General features: G+C 48.6%; 3 protein-coding genes across 4 annotated transcripts in view; 1 reads left to right on the forward strand and 2 right to left on the reverse strand.

Moving 5' to 3' along the window:
* The first annotated feature begins 3,172 nt into the window (after positions 1-3,172).
* The window catches only part of LOC122366057 (nicotinate phosphoribosyltransferase-like), a 64,210-nt gene continuing 49,122 nt past the window's right edge, over positions 3,173-18,260 (forward strand). Inside the window, exon 1 of the mRNA XM_043337845.1 lies at positions 3,173-3,523. The gene's annotated coding sequence lies outside the window, so the exon portion shown is untranslated. The remainder of the gene's footprint in view (positions 3,524-18,260) is intronic.
* Positions 9,784-11,575, reverse strand: LOC122366099 (glycine-rich cell wall structural protein-like). The gene is made up of 2 exons (XM_043337931.1): positions 11,533-11,575; positions 9,784-11,009 (listed from the first exon to the last, which is right to left on the reverse strand). Exons 1-2 carry the CDS (start codon positions 11,542-11,544, stop codon positions 9,879-9,881), a joined length of 1,143 nt encoding a protein of 380 aa, XP_043193866.1. The 5' UTR covers positions 11,545-11,575; the 3' UTR covers positions 9,784-9,878.
* Positions 16,962-17,967, reverse strand: LOC122366127 (acanthoscurrin-1-like). 2 transcript variants are annotated; one of them, XM_043337993.1, is made up of 3 exons: positions 17,913-17,967; positions 17,381-17,644; positions 16,962-17,344 (listed from the first exon to the last, which is right to left on the reverse strand). In XM_043337993.1, exons 1-3 carry the CDS (start codon positions 17,922-17,924, stop codon positions 17,123-17,125), a joined length of 498 nt encoding a protein of 165 aa, XP_043193928.1. In that variant the 5' UTR covers positions 17,925-17,967; the 3' UTR covers positions 16,962-17,122. The 2 variants fall into 2 exon arrangements, with proteins under 2 accessions (XP_043193928.1, XP_043193920.1); XM_043337985.1 differs by having other exon boundaries at positions 16,962-17,644.

Below are 18,260 nucleotides of genomic sequence, written 5' to 3' on the forward strand. Positions count from 1 at the left end.
TTGACCTTGAACGCCGCCGGCCGGCCGATGACGTCATTGGAGGCAAGCCGGCTCGGCGGACGCATCGAGCGAGCGTATAACGGAGGAGCGTTGGACGTTGCGGGAGCCGGGGAGAGATTTTAACGTTTGCATACCACCATTGTTATGTTGATTGATCTAGACTGCATTCTTATAAAGCTCGACGCATCTTAGGCCTGGATGGTGCGTACATTCGTAGAACGGTCCGACGTCCGTGGTCGAAGCTGTCTACTCTACATGTAACAAAAGACGCTAAGACCGGTGCAATAAGGCACCAAAATCGTAACAGACGTCAACTCTGAAGTCAGAGTCAACGTCATCCCCGAGGATGGGTCGAACAAGAGCTGGAGATTCTGTTGGCTGTGGTGATTGTAGGGGTCATGGTAAGACCATTGTAGGGGCATACTGAGCATTACGTCCTCCTGGGCTCTCTCAGACCAGGACGAGGTCCTCTCACCCTCAAGCATCAAGCGTTCAAAGGCCATGGTGAGACCTTCTGCTGTCGGATGGCCTCGAACGGGAAGAGGGCCGTTTGAGAGTGAGCTGAAGGTCTTGACTATTACGAATATCCTATGTAAAATGTGTGGTCTCTGCAAGCTGTTGTCCTACTGCACTCTGAGACTTCGGGACAGATCTTCAGCCCTTGTTGGATATGGTCGCCCCTACAACTGGAGCTTTGGCTCCCTATCGAGGACCTGGGACGGACAGTCCAGAGTTGCACCTCGTAGGCAAGAGGCAAGGTTATCTTTTAATGTGCCAAGAAACGTTCAATGAGACAAAAGCATCACATCACATGTTTTTTTTTCACTCCGATGCGGGCCGAGGGATGCCGTGGTCGGAGATGGAGTGGGGAATCCGAGCGTTTTTTTTTTTTAAGCCGGTGTCGGAGTTACCAAAATCATCTACTCCGCAGCCTTGTAAGCAAGGGTACATGGTGTCAGCAATTCGCAGATTCAATTTGTATACGAGTAGGTATCCGCAATTTCATCCCAAAACGACAATACACCAATGTCGTAGGTCACTTTTTAAATCATTCATGGGGATATTTTTGCGGGGGACGTCCCCCCCGGATTCCTCGACTGGGGGGGACGCGTCCCCCCCGTCCCCCCCGGTTTCGACGCCCATGGGTGCCTCCAACTCCGTATCCGACCAAAACCGTCGACTACGACCGAAGTCGACTCCGACACCGCAGTCCTGCAGCTACACTGCACAGAAGTTGGAAAAAAGCTGTATCTATGGTTGACAGCGGTTTACAGAGGACCACACGATTTTTTAGAGGCAGGGCTGCTGGGCTTGGTGACCAGACCCTAACTGTCCTGGTATCAAACTTAGTACGCGGGATGCAAAATTTATGCGTTTTGGGACTGTTTTGCCAAGAGTTTTTGCCAATTTTCGCGGCGCTTCGCGCCGCCAATTCATGCACAGGTAGAAGAGTGTGACTAATAACGCCTCCACGCGAGAACATGAGAACATGTGTATTGTGTATGCGTTACAAGTAGTGCATAGGCCTGAAATTGTACGGTAAACTAACTAACTTTTGGGGTTTTTAGTCATCCAATCCGTCCCCCCCAGTCAAAAATCCGTGGCGACGCCCCTGGCAATAACGTCGACCCGATCCCGTCCCTGGCGATTCTAGGACTCGTTAGGACCCAGGCCGAGTCTGACCCGTCTATTTTTAGGGAAACGGGGTGGGTGAATTGACAACCGAGTACCGATGGTTAGAATTGATCCCGTCGTCGAGCGATGGTTGATTGACAGACAACACATGTTGTAGTGGGCGGATAAGCATCAGGGATAATGCCTGAACGTAGGCAAGCATAATTGGTCAGCCATATTGTTTAGGAATATAAAATCGTAACGGAGGTCCTTGAGGATATTATCTCTACATTACGAGGATTCACCACCAGTGAAAATTACTACTGTTAAACCCTCGGTCCCAGGCAACTCCGGGAAGCTGCAGTATCCGGCGGCCACGTCGACTCGCAGGTCCTGTGGGCTTCCGTGATGCTTCAGTGCTTCACCCAGAGGCACGGGTAGAGCAGTAGGATGTGGGGTGAGGTGTCTGTACGCCTCTTCATTGTAGGTACGACGCATACAGCGCCCAGTCCCGTCGAAGCTCGATAATCGACCGTGACATACCTATTCTTAATTGGCGGATCCAGGAAGCGGTCTTGAACACATCGGGGGGCATATACCCTAAAAAAGGTTTCTGTGAATTAAAAAAAACATCGGATTTTGATTCCTTGCGCACTACTGTGCACCGATCGGCGATCAATACACTTTTCCTCATAAAAGTTGTAAAGTTTTCGTTTTATTCTCGAAAAACGATTTCGGACGCTGCCCCGGATGTGGGCCTGTGGGGGATAACATTTGTCCCAAATGCCTTCCCTTGCATCCGCCAGCGGGTTGCCCCAACCTGAGCTTAACTAAAAACGTCTTAAAATCCCACCAGAGAGCCGAATCCGATAACTCATCTCTGTCTGCCCGTCTAAATTACTACGCACCGTACGGCGCCCAGCCCCGTCGGAGCACTGAACCGGCCGTGATATTTTTGGTTTTCCCCCATCCCCAGCTCCATTAGAAACGTTCTCTCTCCCCATCCAATTGCTCATGATGTCATTTCAAATTCAATACCTACCTCATCTCTGTCTGCCCGCCCATTCATTGCACACCTTACGGCGCCCGGCCCCGCCAGAAGGATCCTAGCGCGCTGAGTGGTTGCCTCCAGCCGCGTCATCGCGAGGCCCCGCGGGGCCCGCAAATGAATACATTGCGTGAATAGCCGTGTCACCCCCCTGGTTTGTCGTTAGGACTCTATGGTCGTTAGACAGAAAACAACGCAACAAGAGACAACACTTCTTCTCAAGGTCACGAACTCTGAGGCTGAAGGCCAGGAAAGGTCATTTTCAAATACAATAATGCTATTGTTGACGTCATAGATATTGCAGCAAAGGGAAGATTTTTCTTAGTTCAATTTCACTTTAGGGCACAAATAAGAACTTTTTACACCATATACAGTATCAAAATAAAAAATTTACATTTTTGGTTGAACTTAAAAAAAATTAACTTCTCATTTTTTATTTTTCCAAAAAGTAATAAAAATACCAATGACGTCAACAAAGAAACTTTTTGGTCATCAGCCATCTCTCAAAGTCACTGTTCGAAAATATACCAGCAGCAGCAAACGTTTGCAAAAGAGACGAATTCATTAGTTTAAGGCGGAGAAAACTGGCTGCGGCTGCTTCTCCGTCCACTTCTTGAACATTACTGGACATTTCTTACAGGTTGACTGCCCCCCTTGCCCCTTGCCTTGCCTTGCCCTGCAAGAATTTGCATGAGGTCAGAAACAAGAAGTGGATACTTGGGTTGACACTTTTTTGTAGCTTACGAGGACAACAATAATAGAGGTTTTATCTAGGGGTGTTATCACTCTGGTTTTGTCCAAGTGTGTTATCCATTAAAAATCTGCAAACTTGAACTGAAACTACCTACCTATTCATCAAATGTGAGTAACCATTCTGATTCATGAGACTTATTGGCTGTTCTATTGGTCTCAAGATAAGGGCCCAAGTGACCTGTAGTTTTGATGCGGTTAATGCCCTCACCCTCGCCACAGCTTGGGCCGAGCGCACCCCTCCTCCCACCCAATCCCACCCCCACTCGAGTTGTGGCGAGGGTAAGGATATTCACCGAATATGAACTACAGGCCGCCTGGGCCCTTATCTTGAGACCAATAGTAGATATATTTATAATCCTCTAGAAAAGGTTGCACGGAAATTCATGTTACTTTTGCTTGTGCATGTTCTGCTGTATAGGTGCCTATTCATCGCTACTGTTTAATGTGTTGTGTGGTATTTCAATTTATGAACACATTTCAAGTGGTTCACACTCTCATCTCATCTCATGCGGTTTCCTTTGTTCACTCTGCCATAGACTAGGTACTCTGCGTCTGCATCTATGACTATATTTAGGCTGTACTAATTTAAATCTTTTTTCTGCTTCTCTATGATAAGCAAATCCTAAAATACAGGTTTGGCAGTCAGGTCAGGGGAGTTATCTGCTTGGGATGATGAACTTTGGGCTCTGTCACTGCCCATGGATTCAAATTATTTTAGTCATGCCTATTTGATTTATTTCAAAGCAAGCTTTTGTCACAAACCTAGTGGATTTACAATGATACTGTTTTTAATAATTCACATGCTTATGGTTTATCAACAACCTCCAGTATAGATGAAAATGGTGATGCTAAACGTAGGTAATGCTGATGTGCTGGAGGATGATAGCTCTACCTTGGCTCTACCTATCTGTGAAGGTTTTGAGTGGTTAGGGTATGCAGTCATACTGGATTCTGGAAGCACCAGGGTTATAGGTTTTACACTGATGCTTTTGATGCTCTGTCTCATTACTAACTGTTATTGTTGATAAAAATATGTGTCTACTTTACTGATACATTAGCCTTCAATCTTATCAATAAATATCAATCTATCAATCTTCATTCTTAGCTGAACAATCAGTAGAAAATTGTTTATTTAATGGACCATGGAGGAGGCTTTTACAACAGCATAAACCACAGCATGTATGTGGTTTATGCTGTTTTTTGTCATTTTTTTTATGGACTTGATCGCTTGAATGAGAGTTGACAGTGCCAGAGAACGTTTGTCGATTGTGCTGCCACCTGTTACAAGCTTACCGCTGCCACCTGGGTCAAATCTATGCGTTTGTTTCGTGAAACCGATCTCGGTATCTGGCTCGATTTGCCTGATGTGCTAAAGGCTAGTCGCTAGGCACCTGGTGAGAGAATACATGCGCACGATAAACACAGGGATGGTGCTGTTCGATGGGCCTTCGACCTGGTTGTGCACTGGGCGCCTGCTGCGACCTTTTGCGAACGTGCAGATATTGGTGGTGTGGTACACTGGTGAATCTGGGGCCTGGGGGCCGGAAAGGGAGCCCCTTACTGATATTGAAGATTCAATGTTAAATCGTCTGATATAGAAATTTGTCAGTTCTTGCGCTTAAAAAAAAACTTAATTACTTTACCTATGTTTGCCATAACTCACGCAGCAACGCATAACGAAGAGAAGTCCCTGTTTTTTTTCAGTTGTAGCACCTTTTACGGAGTAGAATGTCCCCTCCCCGGCGCCCCGCAGTGTCCAATGTTTTATTTTGGATCGGCGGGCGGCGGGACAAGCCTTGATGGGACAATGTTGTCCTGTCCCGTTCGGCATAATATTTAGATCTCCAGACGCCAGCCATCTTACGTAAACAAATAGTTAACGCTATCGCTAACGCCAGCCTTGCGCTGCTGACTTTCCTAGCTTGTGTTAGATTTTTCGTCGTGCAATATTACGTAGTTTGTTGTTGCAATATTATTGCAATATTACATTACATGTTTGTGCTACTGGCAGAAGAGTTACACTCTACCTCACCTAGCACATACCGTTTGAGGAAGCGGCTCGCTATATTCGTTATCGCCTGGTGGCTGATGTTCTAGCTGACTCAGTGAGGTAGTCATGATCTCGGCTCATTTCATTCTCCTCCTCTGCTTTCATTTTGTTATAATGCGTCAGTGCTTTGTGGTTATTTGGTGTAGTGCCCCTGTACAATCATTATAATGTACAATCATTATTATGTACAGTGTGTCTAAAAAGAATGTACCGTCGCCACTACGTGGCGCTGGTGTCGCGAGCCGGTAGTTGGCTGAATCCGCACCAGACCACACATTCCCAAGAGCTAGGTGACAGCTGCGCAGCGGCCGGTAGTAGCGTAAGCCCGAACCTTCGTGACACGACCCCGGGGGGGGGGGGGGGGGCGGGAGGGGAGCGGGCGGGGCAGCGCGTGTAGGGAGGGGTGCTCCGGCAAGCTGGCAGTTGTCGCGGCCAAAGGTCAAGGGCCAAGGGGTCACACACCAAGCGAACGGACGCTGATGTGGGTTCGTGGGGATCATGAACTTGTGTGTGGTAGGTGCGTTTTGCGATGCACGGGTGATACGCCAGGTCTAAGCCAAAGGATTCAGGGGAGAGCTGAAGAAAAACACCTGGTCAACTACGGCGAATAATGGTGCTGAAAAGTGGGAAGTATGGGTCAATGCAAGCCTTCATGACTATAAACAACTTTTTTTTTGAGGACGCAAAGGCCAGCATTGAATAACGATATCCGGATCGAAATTAGCAATGATTTATTATTACATGCCGAACTAATAGCGCTGCAAAACCCTCCTAGTAAATTGTCAAGTCGGATTATACCTACCCACTTGAATTAAACTATCCTAAATAAAATTGTTAATTAACTTTCTAACACTGACGTTCTTTATCATACGATAAGTATGGGGTTAACCAAGATTCAGCATCTTCCGCTTTCAAACAATCACCTGTAAGGCTAGAACATTAATGGCCAGGTAAAAACATGGTCGGGATTTGATTAACCGGATAATAAGTCGATTTTTTTAGTCGGGATTTGATAAGTCGGATTTTTTTACGCCAACCGCATTTTTAAGTCAAGTCAGGGCACTGATCTATCACGTCATAAATGAGCAGTCCTAAAATGAACTATGTGAAACTGTCCAAAACTGTCCTAAAATGAGCATTTTAGGACTGTGTGCACAGTCCTAAAATGTTCCAACTTCGCAACACCATCAGTGCAGAGCTTTCATAGGGAGAAAAAACTTACAGGATCTAATAGTATGGTCGAGAGGTCTCACAACTTGTATAAATGTATATCTCGGATTTTCTGAAGGGTCGCCTGAGATCAGGTCGGTCTCTCACCATTAAAAGTCAGGTGGAATATGGAAATTGCTAGTTTGGTCCGGAAATGATATACAATACAACTATCTCAAATTCTCAAGCACACGGAATCGTGATTTCATGCGCTCATTGCAAGGTCTGATACTTCAATTTTGCTTTGTTGATCTTGCGTCACGTCATTTATCACGTAACTAAGGCTATCAGTTTTTCGTCAATAACTCCCGATCAACTAAAGCTACCGAGTCGATAAAGCCACTAATGGACATGAAAAGACCTGCCGAATCGATTGATATGCAATATGACCTCCTTTGACCAGCTTCGTGACCTGACGGGCTGTGACCTGACCTTGGCCCGAGGTTAACACCTTAACTCTCACCCGTATTGGTGTTTTTCCAGCCGCAAACGTATAACAACCCTTGCCGTTTCGCCCCTGATCGAGCTAGAGCTTCGCGGAAAAAACGAGCGTGTTGGCCGTGACGAGAGGAAGTCGATGATACCCAAGTTTCATAGGTCATCGGTTGACCTTCCAGGTCAGGTCAATGACCCAAAAGTCGGGAAAATCGGGACCTGTTAGAAGTCGTAAAGCGTGGCTGCCATGGGGTTTTCGGGGTGCCGATCACGAATATCATGTTAGTTTTGATCACAGATGATGTCTTCATTCATTTAGGCCAGGTCGGGTCAGGTCAGGTCAGTTCAACCAGTAAGGGTATTCGTAGTAGGTGGCAACCGCCTCTGACAGCTTCGCAACATGTTACGAGGGCACCAAAACTACTTCGTAAATGTTCATATGGCTGCTAAATTCGAATTCAGCTCCAAAAACTGGCCTAGAAACATGTAAAACTCGAAAAAGTGAACCGAGGTCATCAAAGTTCAATGACCTGACCTGACTTTCCGGTGACCTTGACACCCACCCTAATGCGTGGAATCAACATCATATCCCATATTTGAACGCTTAAAACCACGAAAAGACTGCAAACGCGCCGCTAATGCGAGCCGACATACGCCGAAACGCGATTCCGGCCAAACATGGTCTCGAAAAGTAGGTCACAGGTCAAAGGTCATTAAGGTCAGGGTCATGACAATTTCAGGGTGGGTGTAAAATTGATTAACGCGAGGGTACTGAAAGTTTCGTCGCGATCAGCCGCTTTTTACGCGAGTTATTCGTGAAAAACCGAGGGAGGGGGTCCGTTCGACCCCCCCCCCCATACGGGCGAGGGTTAAGTTGATCTCACCCGAAGAAAAAGTATACCATTCGACACGCCTGAGCTAGACAAACACGATGCTGCTAAAATCGCGGATCTGCGATCATTTTTAGCGAAGTTATTTACCAAAAACTGAACCTGTGCCTTGGGCCACTTGACCTGACCTCCGAAGTCATCGGCTGACCCTGGTCCTTAAATCGGAGACCAATCGCTGCATTTCGTAACGACGCACACGATCGTTTCTTTCGTGAGGCTCTAGCTCAATTAGGGGCGAATCGGCGAAGGGGGTTGTTTCCTCACTTCCAACCCCCAACGCCCCCTCGGTATTCAGAAAACCTGAAGGTCCGGTGAGGGTTAAAACGTTGCTCCTGGACGAGGAAGAAATGTAAAAGTCAAAGCTCTATAGACGTCCTGTAAAAGTGGCCATAATAATAAATTCGTTAGAAATAAGATGCTTTTTAAACGACTTCCTCATATAAAATCGGGTGCTGGGACCAATCTTATAAACGCTTTAGAATGGACAGGGCGTCACTGGCTTAAGTTTGGGTGCAGAAAACGGCTATTACCTAAATGCAAAATGGTTTTCATGCATTTCAGTCCATTGTATATTGTCGGTCCCAGTGGCCGAGCTGAAAAAAAAATCGGTAGTGTTTTGCATCTTTTACGCCCTAAGAAACTACACCATCTATCGAAGTGGGCGGGCTTATTTGAATGGGAGGGCGCATTATGCACGAATCGTGTGCTTTCGTTTGTTTTGGACTGTATTTTACCACATCCACTGCTGGTATCACTATATTAAAGGGACCCTCCCACCTTAACATTAGATTTGAGTTGAGATAGCCAAATTGGTGGCCATGGCCTGAAAATACCGGTTTGGGCACTCACAACATCGAAAAATGCTTTAATTCGGAGATATCGAATTTCAAACTTGCAGTTTTCGGATTCTAAGGGGCTAATGCATTGGTATGCCCCCTTAGAATTTGTGACGTCATCGGAGACCTAACGATTTTAAATCTTTTACTACCTAAAACGTTTGGTAGCACGCGGTGGTATATGCTGCTTTGCGCGCAACAAATGCCGCACTTTCAAATAAAGTCGCTAGGAACAGCGGAGATCCCAAAAAGTAAACAAAAGTAAAAGTCTAATATCTTGAAAACCGGTGAATATTTTTCGATGAAATTTGGAAGATATTCGTTTTTGCTCTTTCTGAACCGAGCGACATCACTTTCATGCCAATTCATTAACTTTTTTGAAGGTGGGAGGGTCCCTTTAATATTATCTAATGCCGTGAATACGACAGCATTCCATTTATAAGATTGGGCCAATGGAGTCGCGCCCCGCGAGCTCGGTTTTCCGCTGGGCCACTACAGGCCAGGAAGTCGGTCTTCGCCTGAGGGCAGGACAAAGGTCAGCGAGGGAACGCGGGGTCAGCCAGGTATCGCCCAGTGCCGAGCGGATGCCGCTCCCTCCCCTCTCTTCCCCTCTTCTCCCCTCCCCACCTCGGTATCGATGGGGAGGGACCGAACTGCCAATGACATGCGAGCGGTCAAGGCCGCTCGCGCAGCAGCGACCCTGGCGGCCGGGTGCCGCAACTGGGATTCAGCCAAGTTACCGATTCGCCTCCTGTGGGAGAGCCAAACCAGGGGACATGTTTTTTAGATATACTGTACATAGGTACCGATGAATGGTTAACTGTAGCTAATTTTTTTTAGTGCCTTAAAATTACTGAAACAATCGACCTCGTTATCGAGGTGTTCTCTATGTGTGGATACTCCTAGTCCCAATGTTGCCATTTTTCATTCAATTGCGGATTTCATTGCTTGAATTTAACATTTATTGATTACGAATAAATAATAGACTTTGATAGTTGACACACACGAAGGGTCGTTCCGAGCCCACACAGTAGTGACATGTATCAATGGTAGCCGCTGTTCCCGCCGCCGAATCCTCGGCTGGAGACGACTGAGCTGCCGCCGCCGTATCCTCCCGAGTTTCCGCCGTATCCACCGCTGGATCCGCCTCCGTATCCGCCGCTGGAAATGATGCGTCCTCCGCTGGATCCACCACCGTACCCACCCGTGGATGCTCCGCCGTATCCGCCACTGGATCCACCACTGTATCCACCGCTTGAAATGATGCGTCCACCGCCGTGTCCAATGGATCCTCCGCCGTATCCACCACCAGAGATGATTCTTCCGCCGCTGGATCCGCCGCCATAGCCCCCTGAGGATACAGTGACAGATGAACGGCCTCCGGCGACACCGTATCCGATGGAAGAACCACCGCTGTATCCGCCGCTGGAAATGCTGCTCCCACCGCCGTATCCGCCGCTTGAAATAACTCTTCCACCGCCGTGTCCAATGGATCCGCCGCCGTATCCACCGCTGGAGATGATGTTTCCACTGCTGTGTCCACCGATGGATCCACCTCCGTAGCCGCTGCTGGATCCGCCGCTGTATCCACCGCTTGAAATGATGCGTCCACCACTGTGTCCAATGGACCCTCCGCTGGATCTACCACTGTATCCACTGCTTGAAATGATGCTTCCACTGCTGTGTCCAATGGATCCACCACCGTATCCACCACTGGATCCACCACTGTGTCCACCGCTTGAAATGATGCGTCCACCACCGTGCCCAATGGATCCTCCGCTGTATCCACCACCAGAGATGCTGCTCCCACCTCCGTATCCGCCACTGGAACCACCACCGTATCCACCACTGGAGATGACGCTTCCACCGCCGTGTCCGCCAATGGATCCGCCTCCGTATCCACCGCTGGATACGATTCTTCCTCCGTGCCCACCGCCAAATCCACCACTGGATCCGCCGTTGTATCCACTGGTGCTGATTCCGCCTACTCTGTGGCCACCGCCGCCGCCTCCGTATCCGCCGCTGGAGATGAAGCCGCCGCCGCCATGGCTTCCGCCGAATCCTCCGCCGAAGGATCCCTTGAATCCTCCGCCAGAGGATCCCTTGAATCCTCCGCCGCCTCCGTGGTCAGCCGAGGCGAGGACCACCAGAGCGGCGGCGCACGCAGCAACGCGCTGAAAATGGAACATAATACAGTTAGAATCCCGATTGGCCTCGCTTTTGTTGGGCCATTTTTCGATAATAAAGCTAGATATGGCTTTTATCAATTAAGCCGCTGTCCTGACTGGATCGCTTTGGTAAGCCAAGGAACCGTTACGTTTTAGCATAAGTCAAATCACCAGGGCCAACTGGAGTGTGACGGAATTACACAGTTTCTTAGCACAATTTCAAAATTACTCCTCCTTTGCGAATCGTAATTGCCATATGATAGGTAGGTATCCATGTACTTTAAATTCGCACAATTTCACTCAATTTTTCAACGGGCTGGACTGAAGAGCCGATTTCAAATATATTATTTATGAAAGCTCAGAAGATGATTTATTCTTGCATTCATGCTCCCCAGTCATGTCGAAATCACTGATTGTCCTCATTTTGACCCCAAAGCAGCCTTCCTCACGGATCTAGCCCGGGACTTTGGCCTAGCTCCGCTGGTGCTCTCCCTTCCTCTCTCCATCTCCCTTCCTCCCTTCCTCTCACCAGGGTGTTCATGATGTGTTCACTGTCGACTCCCGTTGACCAGTGCTGCGTTCTCTGGGCCACCGGGCCACCTTTATATGCCTCGCCGTGCCGCGGTGGGGTCAGTTCGCATGGCTGCCGCCGCCGTCCAGCGCTCTCCCGACTCTCCCAGGCCGCTCAGGGTGGCCAGTTTTTACCCGTCAGGAACGTGATGTCGATTGCAATGTAGTTCAGCGGTAACTATGAGCGCATCTCGGCTCGGGCCTGTTGTGTGCATTGCTGTGCAAGGGCGTACAACTGAGAGCTCGTTAAAAGTGCGGTGGGAAAGACGCATGCAGTGTGCTCGACTGCCCGGGAATCCAGAGAGGTATTGGACAGGGGCGTTTCGCTAACTTTCATTCTTTTGCTAAATTCTCGAAATTGTTAATTTCTTCTATGATTGAAGAGAGGGATCGTAGACATGCGTTTTAGTACAAGACTTCTTATGAAAGCCCTACATATGTAGATATATTGAATTATAACGGCCTAAATAATGTCATAATAAATTATTCAATTTCTCAATCTTCAACATTTTGAAGTTCACTCTCATGCAGCTGGGTTAATCGAAGGTAAAGGAATGGCGGTATGACCTCTCATGGGCGCAGGAGAGACGTGCCCTCATTAAAACTCATGTGTTTTGTAATCCTATAAATGCCGTAGATAGCATTTGGCAGCACCGGCTGAAGTGCAGAAAACGGCTGTTCAATGCAAAATCGTTTTTTTTACGCATTTCAGACAGTCCATCGTATATTGACGGCCCTAGAGATCGTTTCGTTTACTTGGATGCCAATTTGCTAGATATCCCCATGCATGTCACTAAATGCCATGAATAGAATAGTTCGGGCCTTTATTACATGGTCCCGTTAAACCTGATTTTTAACAACGCGTCTGTCAGTGCATGGAAGGGAATCGACACTCGACCATTGTCCGGCCCCACCTTGGCTGCCCCCCCTCCCCCCTCCCCCCCCGCCGTCTCCCGCAGGCGATGAAACTGGCTGGTGTGATTTACTGGTCTGAAAATATAACGGGGAATGCACTCATTGATACACACGTGTCTCATCCCCCTCCCAAGAAAAAACTGACGCACAGGAGGCACTTTGCATTGAATTGAACACAAGTAGACCAGTTTAGAAGTGTTGGTATATATGTTACAGACCGTATGAAAACCCAGTCCGTTTGCAAACGGCCTGGCCCAGTCAGGCCGTTTGAAAACGGCCTGAAAAAGCCGGCCGTTTGCAAACCGCCTGAAATATCAGGCCGTATGAAAACGGCCTAGGCAGTTTGAAACGGCCTAGACAGTTTGAAAACGGCCTAGTCAGTTTTCAAACGGTCTGGCGAAGTACAACAGCCTCTGAAAATTGAACTTAAAGGATCCAGGCTGGTCGATGATCAGGTTGCATCCATGTGAATGTTTGCGCATTCCATGCCGAATGACTCGTCTAAGTACATACGTCGAACATTTTCTTACTGTGCTGATGCTCGGCCCGGCCGTTTTTCGACAATATTACTAATTATACAAGTTCACAGTCCGCCTGTGTACGGCCATCCAGTTGATGGAGCCTGGTGAAGCCACTACTGGTGATGTCTGGTGAAACGTATCGCTACAAGACTCACCGATTATTTTGCGGCATAAAACGCCGGAGCGCGCAATGGACATCAGAGTTCACATCAGTGGCGCGGGAACCGGGGGGGGGGGGGGGGGCTAGCGGGGGCTGAGCACCTCCAACTTTTCGGCTGGGGTGGGGGGCTCGTAATGTATTTGAGCCCCCCCCCCCCCAGCTGGAGGAATCGAAATCGGAAATCTACCAACATAATTTCATAGATTCATACATAGGCGCGGGTACCGGGGGAGGGGGCAGTGGGGGAAGCTTGCTCCCACAGCTCTGGGGCCGTGGGGGCGGTGCCCCACAACTTTTCATGAGGTCAGGAACCGTTTGGGCAGCTTGTCCTCCCCAAATTAGGGGTTGTGGCCTGTGGGTCACAAAGGAAGAAAGCATGTAAGTGAAAAATCCACCTCTTTCACTGGCTCGGCAACTCATTTGGCAGATTAAAACCTTTATTCCAAGTTGCAAAAACGGTAGTTTCTTCACTCAGCTGAGACGGAATACCTGACTTTTTTGCAAATTTGCGTTTTTTGTTGAAAAGACCAAGGTCTGAAAAATAAGTGGCCTAAAACCGGTGAGAAAACTAGATTTGGGGGTACCCTAGGTTGATCTCTATTATGGTTCAGCCCCCCCCCCCCCCCCCAGCCTGGAAGAAGTTCCCGCGCCACTGGTTCACATAAGAGTCGTCACCGCGCCCGGTCGACCGCCGGCGGCTGGCCGGTGGCGTACATACGGTACGCCGGCAATACTTGACCATTGCGGTGGAAGGCGAAACTTTGAAGTCCGGGGGAAGCCCGCGGGTCGACCGGGCGCTATACGGGCCGGGTCTCAGTTCTGCTAATCTCGTCCTGACCAGACCTGCATTCGTCATCGGGAAAATCAGGGAGAATTTCCGGAACTAGCGAGAATCATCGGGGATCACGAACGGTATCGCGATAACGAGACATGCTGAAGATAGGCGCTCATCAATAATTTTCCGACGGAGAACATCCGATTGACAATATTTTTCCGGATGCCGAATGCACCTCAGGATTTCATGGTGCCATTGGTGCCATGTAATGTCATGAAACGGTCGTGCTTCAACAAACTCAGCATTGTCCAGCTGTAACTTTATGCAGACCATATTGTTTTTAAAATACCTAGACCGTTTGCAAACGGCCTGGTGTCTGGAAAGTTGTCATACGGCCTAGTCGGTTTGCAAACGGCCTGAAATTTCAGGCGGTTTGCATACAGCCTGGAATTTCAGCCCGTATTCAAACGGTCTGACTTTTCAGTCCGTTTGCATACTGACTGGGCTGTCCAGGCCGTTTGCAAACGGCTTGAATCGGGCCAGGCCGTTTGCAAACGGACTGAGTTTTCATACGGCCTGTAACATATATTTATCGACACTCGGACCGGCACGATTGTTTGTTATTCTATTTATGCGAGCTAGTAGTATATTTTGAACCAACAAAAAAATCAATTGTGCCGGCTCATCGAGTTCGTCAGCACTGTCGTGTTTCTGTTGCAGCGCCATTGCCAACTCCCTATTTGCGCCCAGAAGGGTCGCAAATACGTGAACGTCAAACTGCATTATAAACACATTGCGGGATCCCATCCACTTACATTATGCATGCACATTAATTAAAATTGTGGGTGTCATTCGCTTGTGGTGCAGATATAGAGGATTCTTCATGGCTCCGAGTGGAAGATAAGGATATCTTTTCCAAGCGGGTTACTGAAAAACCGAGCGACGAAGGAGCGAGGTTTTTCTGTAACACGCGAGGAAAAGATATCCGATCTTCCACGAGTGAGCCATGAGGAATCCTATATCTTTCTATGTTGAGGTTTATTCTTAATTAATAAAATATGATATTTAAATGCATTCATCTATGTAAAAATAGTTTAGAGTAGTTTGTTCTTATTTCATAATTTTCATCCATAAACAACCATTAAAAATGTCGTTCGTTTATTGACCCATCATCACATGAACTCTTGATTTTTCGCTATGAACCCTCGAGACCTTATCTTTGCATCTCAGAGGGATGCAGATATAACAAATTCTTATCTTTGCATCTCAGAGGAGTGCGAGATAGAAATATCCCTGCACTGTAGACCCAATGGCAAATAAACCTCAACTAGAAAGATACGAATAATTTCACACCTCTTTAAAGGTAGTGTGCCACCTTTGAATGATTTCCCATTTTATTTTTTCTAGGATAAGAAGCTTCTGTTTTTACCTAATATCACAAGAAAAATCAAAAATGGGCCTAAAATAGTGCTTTTTTCGCCTAAAAGTTTATCGGTTTTTCGATATGTATAACAACTGCAGTGGGCTGACCTGCAAACAGGCGTCGGCAACAATCACGAATGCGGCGCACATGTGACAATAAGCAAAGGTCATTATAGTTACGACGTACGGGAATGAGATATCAGCTGTCTAATCGTAGACAACACAATGTCGAATTTAAACTGTAAGCCTGTATTGGTATTGTTTCTTTAATTTGGCTGTCAAACATTAATTTATGGTTTGAAATATTATTTTATGTAAAATAATTGATATGAAACAACCGTCTCTAAAGTTATGACCCCATCTCGCCACATGAAAGTGGCAGAAATGACAATGATCAGCTGACGCATTTTTCTTGGCCGAAGTCAGAGCGCGCGGCCCGACGCACCACCACCGCACCACAAAGTATGAGCAGAAGCCGCGCCCAAAGCCAGGGCCCCGGTAACGTGAGGTAGCCGAGTTGGGGCAGCGTGCGCTGACCCAAGCCGGGGCCGCGGCTTTGGGCGCGGTCTACCGCATCCCCGCGGGCAGCCCCGGGCTATCACATGACACCGGGAGGACGCGCGGCCCCGGCTTGGGTCAGCGCACGCTGCCCCGACTCGGCTACCTCACGTTACCGGGGCTCTGGCTTTGGGCGCGGTCTACCGCACCACCTAACAGGCGTGTTCGAAACCGCAGGAGATGATGATGAACGGGTTTATCGAAACTTGATTGGATGAGCCTATCGGTAATAGCGATTTCAGTGTGTGCATTTATTGTTCATAGTAGTGTGAAATGTGGTTGGGGTACGACCGACAACCCGTCGGGGCGAATTTCGCACTGGGGTACTCAAAATTTGAAGAATTTAAGACGTTTCCATGAGTTTTGAAGGTATGGATAAATTCTAAAAATCCGGTTCTCCTTATCTGGGCCATTAACTCCATACGGTCCAGGAAAGCTGGCACACTACCTTTAAGTGCATATTAGCGTCTATTTGAAGTCCATGACCCGCTAACCATCGCCACACCTCGACCCGGAGGTGCCGCGCAATTTCAACAGGAGGCGTCTGTATAGCACGTGGGCTGTAGACCGCCTCGGAGGAGAGAGCGCCTAATTCTTTTGACAACTCCTAACTATTGTTGCAATTTATATATATGCCAAATATCATCTTAATCTAAGTTCCAACACTAAAGTTATGGCAGCACAAACTTACAGGTGTGTGCTCAAGTGATTTTGAATGTCCTCGCACGAAGTGAACGTCAGTGCCGTTTTTCATGAGAACTTTCCACTGGCGTTGCCTTTTGTTCAGTGGTATTGGTGGTATGGTTGATGCGACTGTTCTTGTAATCCTACCTCCAACGATTTTTCGTCCGCTTGTTCTGCAGTTTTTGCGCACAACTGCACCGGAACCCCATTAGCTATAACGGCGCCAGGGTTATTTGGGGGGGGGGGGGATTATAGATTGTTAAGCTCATCTGTTCGACCGTGAGTGAGATATTTTCTATTCAGGTTTGTGCAGCGTTTCTTGATGATTATAGTCGGTAACGAATGCGGGTATATATGTTTCAAAAATATATTTTCCACAACAGTTTGTCACCGTATCAGAGCACATGTTGTGTTACAGCACCCTATTTTACCATGAAGTACAGTATTGTTTTCATATCTAGACCCCCAATTGTTGTGAAATAAGTTATATCTTTTAGTTTGGTAGACAATCATTTTATCCGTAATAGCCACGAGACCCTCCGCCGTATCCGCCGCCGAATCCACGGGATCCACCGCCGTATCCACCGCTGGAAATGATGCGTCCGCCGCCGTAACCGCCGCTGGATCCACCGCCGTATCCGCCGCTAGAGATGATGCGTCCGCCGCCGTATCCACCACCGAAGCTGCGGGATCCACCGCCGTATCCTCCGCTGAAGCCGCGAGATCCGCCGCCGTATCCACCGCCGAATCCACCACGGGATCCACCGCCGTAACCACCGCCGAATCCACCGCTGGAAATGATGCGTCCACCGCCGTATCCACCGCTGGATCCGCCACCGTATCCACCAGTGGTGATTCCGCCGATGCGCCGTCCGCTGCCTCCGTATCCGCCGCTGGAGATGAAGCCGCCGCCGCTATGGCCTCCGCCGAAGGATCCCTTGAATCCTCCGCCGAAGGATGATCCCTTGAATCCTCCGCCGCCTCCGTGGTCAGCCGAGGCGAGGACCACTAGAGCTGCAGCACACGTAGCAACACGCTGAAAAATAGAGATTTAGAGTTAACACTGATCAGGAGAGCTATGCTGCTGAGGCGTTAAACTTTGTCCATGTAAGACTAAACCAGAGTCTATATAGCAACCACAACCAATTATGAGCTTCAAAAGTTACGAGCCTGTCCACGAGCCAGACTTCACAGACGAGTACGCTAACACCGATAACTTCGCTAGTCGCTGCCTTATTTGCCGGTGTGTCGGCCGGAGCGTGGTCCAGAGCCCACAGTGCGACACCACCGAGCTCGTTACTGACCAGGAAGGCCATGTTGGTCTAGTGCAGTCGGGAGACTGTACTGCTGGTGGGCAGTCGGGCCCGTTTTATAGCGGTCGGCCGACCAGGGAAGCCCGGTGAGCCGGTGCAGGCCGGCGACAGCCCAGTCGTGGGTCAAGGGTGCCCCTCCCCGGCCAACGGCAGGGTATGTCCACTCACGAGCCGTCACGCACCCCAGACTGACGGGCAATCATGTCGCCGGCGCGCGCACCGCGCTCCCGCATGGTGTGTTCGGACAGGAGAGGGAACGCTGGCGCTGCGCCGAGATGTGGCAAAACGTGTACAATTTTTAAACTGGTCTGCAGAATGGTACAGCATCCCTTGTTGTTG

Source organism: Amphibalanus amphitrite, unplaced genomic scaffold, assembly GCF_019059575.1.
Source record: "Amphibalanus amphitrite isolate SeventyFive unplaced genomic scaffold, NRLGWU_Aamphi_draft 000029F_arrow, whole genome shotgun sequence".
NCBI classification, from domain to species: Eukaryota; Metazoa; Arthropoda; class Thecostraca; order Balanomorpha; family Balanidae; genus Amphibalanus; species Amphibalanus amphitrite.